Here is a 642-nt window from a genome sequence, read left to right on the forward strand (position 1 = left end):
CCATGTTGTCATAAGCAAACTAAACGGACTTCGTTGATGCATAAGGGTGGTTATTACAACATTTGCTTCCAATGAATCATAAGTGGAGAAATGATGCCAATTCTTTTGACGGTAAAATTGAAAAAGGTGTTGCACCAGTTCCATTGAGTGGGGATGATGTATTACAACATTATAGCCGATTCTCACAAGCAAAATATAGGAAGATTGTAGGGAACAAAAGAAAAAGGGATGCTTCTAATAGCTTGTTTGGGTGGAAAAAGAAAAGCATTTTCTTTACCTTGCCTTATTGGAGGAAATTAAAAATTCGTCATAACTTGGATGTTATGCATATTAAGAAAAATTTCTCTGATAATATCTTGGGTACTTTAATGAGCATACAAGGCAAAAACAAAGATACTTTGAAGGCTCGATTGGATTTGGTGAAGATGAAAATCAGAGATAAGTTGCATCCTAAAGTGGTTGATGGTAAGGTGCGTGTTCCTATTGCTATATATACATTGAGGTCAGATGCCAAGGTTGCCATATGTCGTATGTTTGCAAAAATGAAATCTCCCGATGGATATCTATCAAACATTTCTCGTTGTGTTAAAGATAATGGAAAAAAAGATATGATGTTTGAAGAGCCATGACCATCATGTTTTT

The 642-nt window shown here is 35.2% G+C and overlaps 1 protein-coding gene across 1 annotated transcript in view; it reads left to right on the plus strand.

Annotated features, from left to right (window-relative positions):
* The window catches only part of LOC130828670 (uncharacterized), a 2,981-nt gene extending 2,906 nt beyond the window's left edge, over positions 1-75 (plus strand). Inside the window, exon 5 of the mRNA XM_057694632.1 lies at positions 1-75. This exon is cut by the window's left edge and continues 1,428 nt beyond it. Coding sequence (XP_057550615.1) covers positions 1-75 — 75 coding nt within the window.
* Positions 76-642: the final 567 nt, after the last annotated feature.

This window comes from Amaranthus tricolor, chromosome 12 (genome assembly GCF_026212465.1).
Source record: "Amaranthus tricolor cultivar Red isolate AtriRed21 chromosome 12, ASM2621246v1, whole genome shotgun sequence".
NCBI lineage: Eukaryota > Viridiplantae > Streptophyta > Magnoliopsida > Caryophyllales > Amaranthaceae > Amaranthus > Amaranthus tricolor.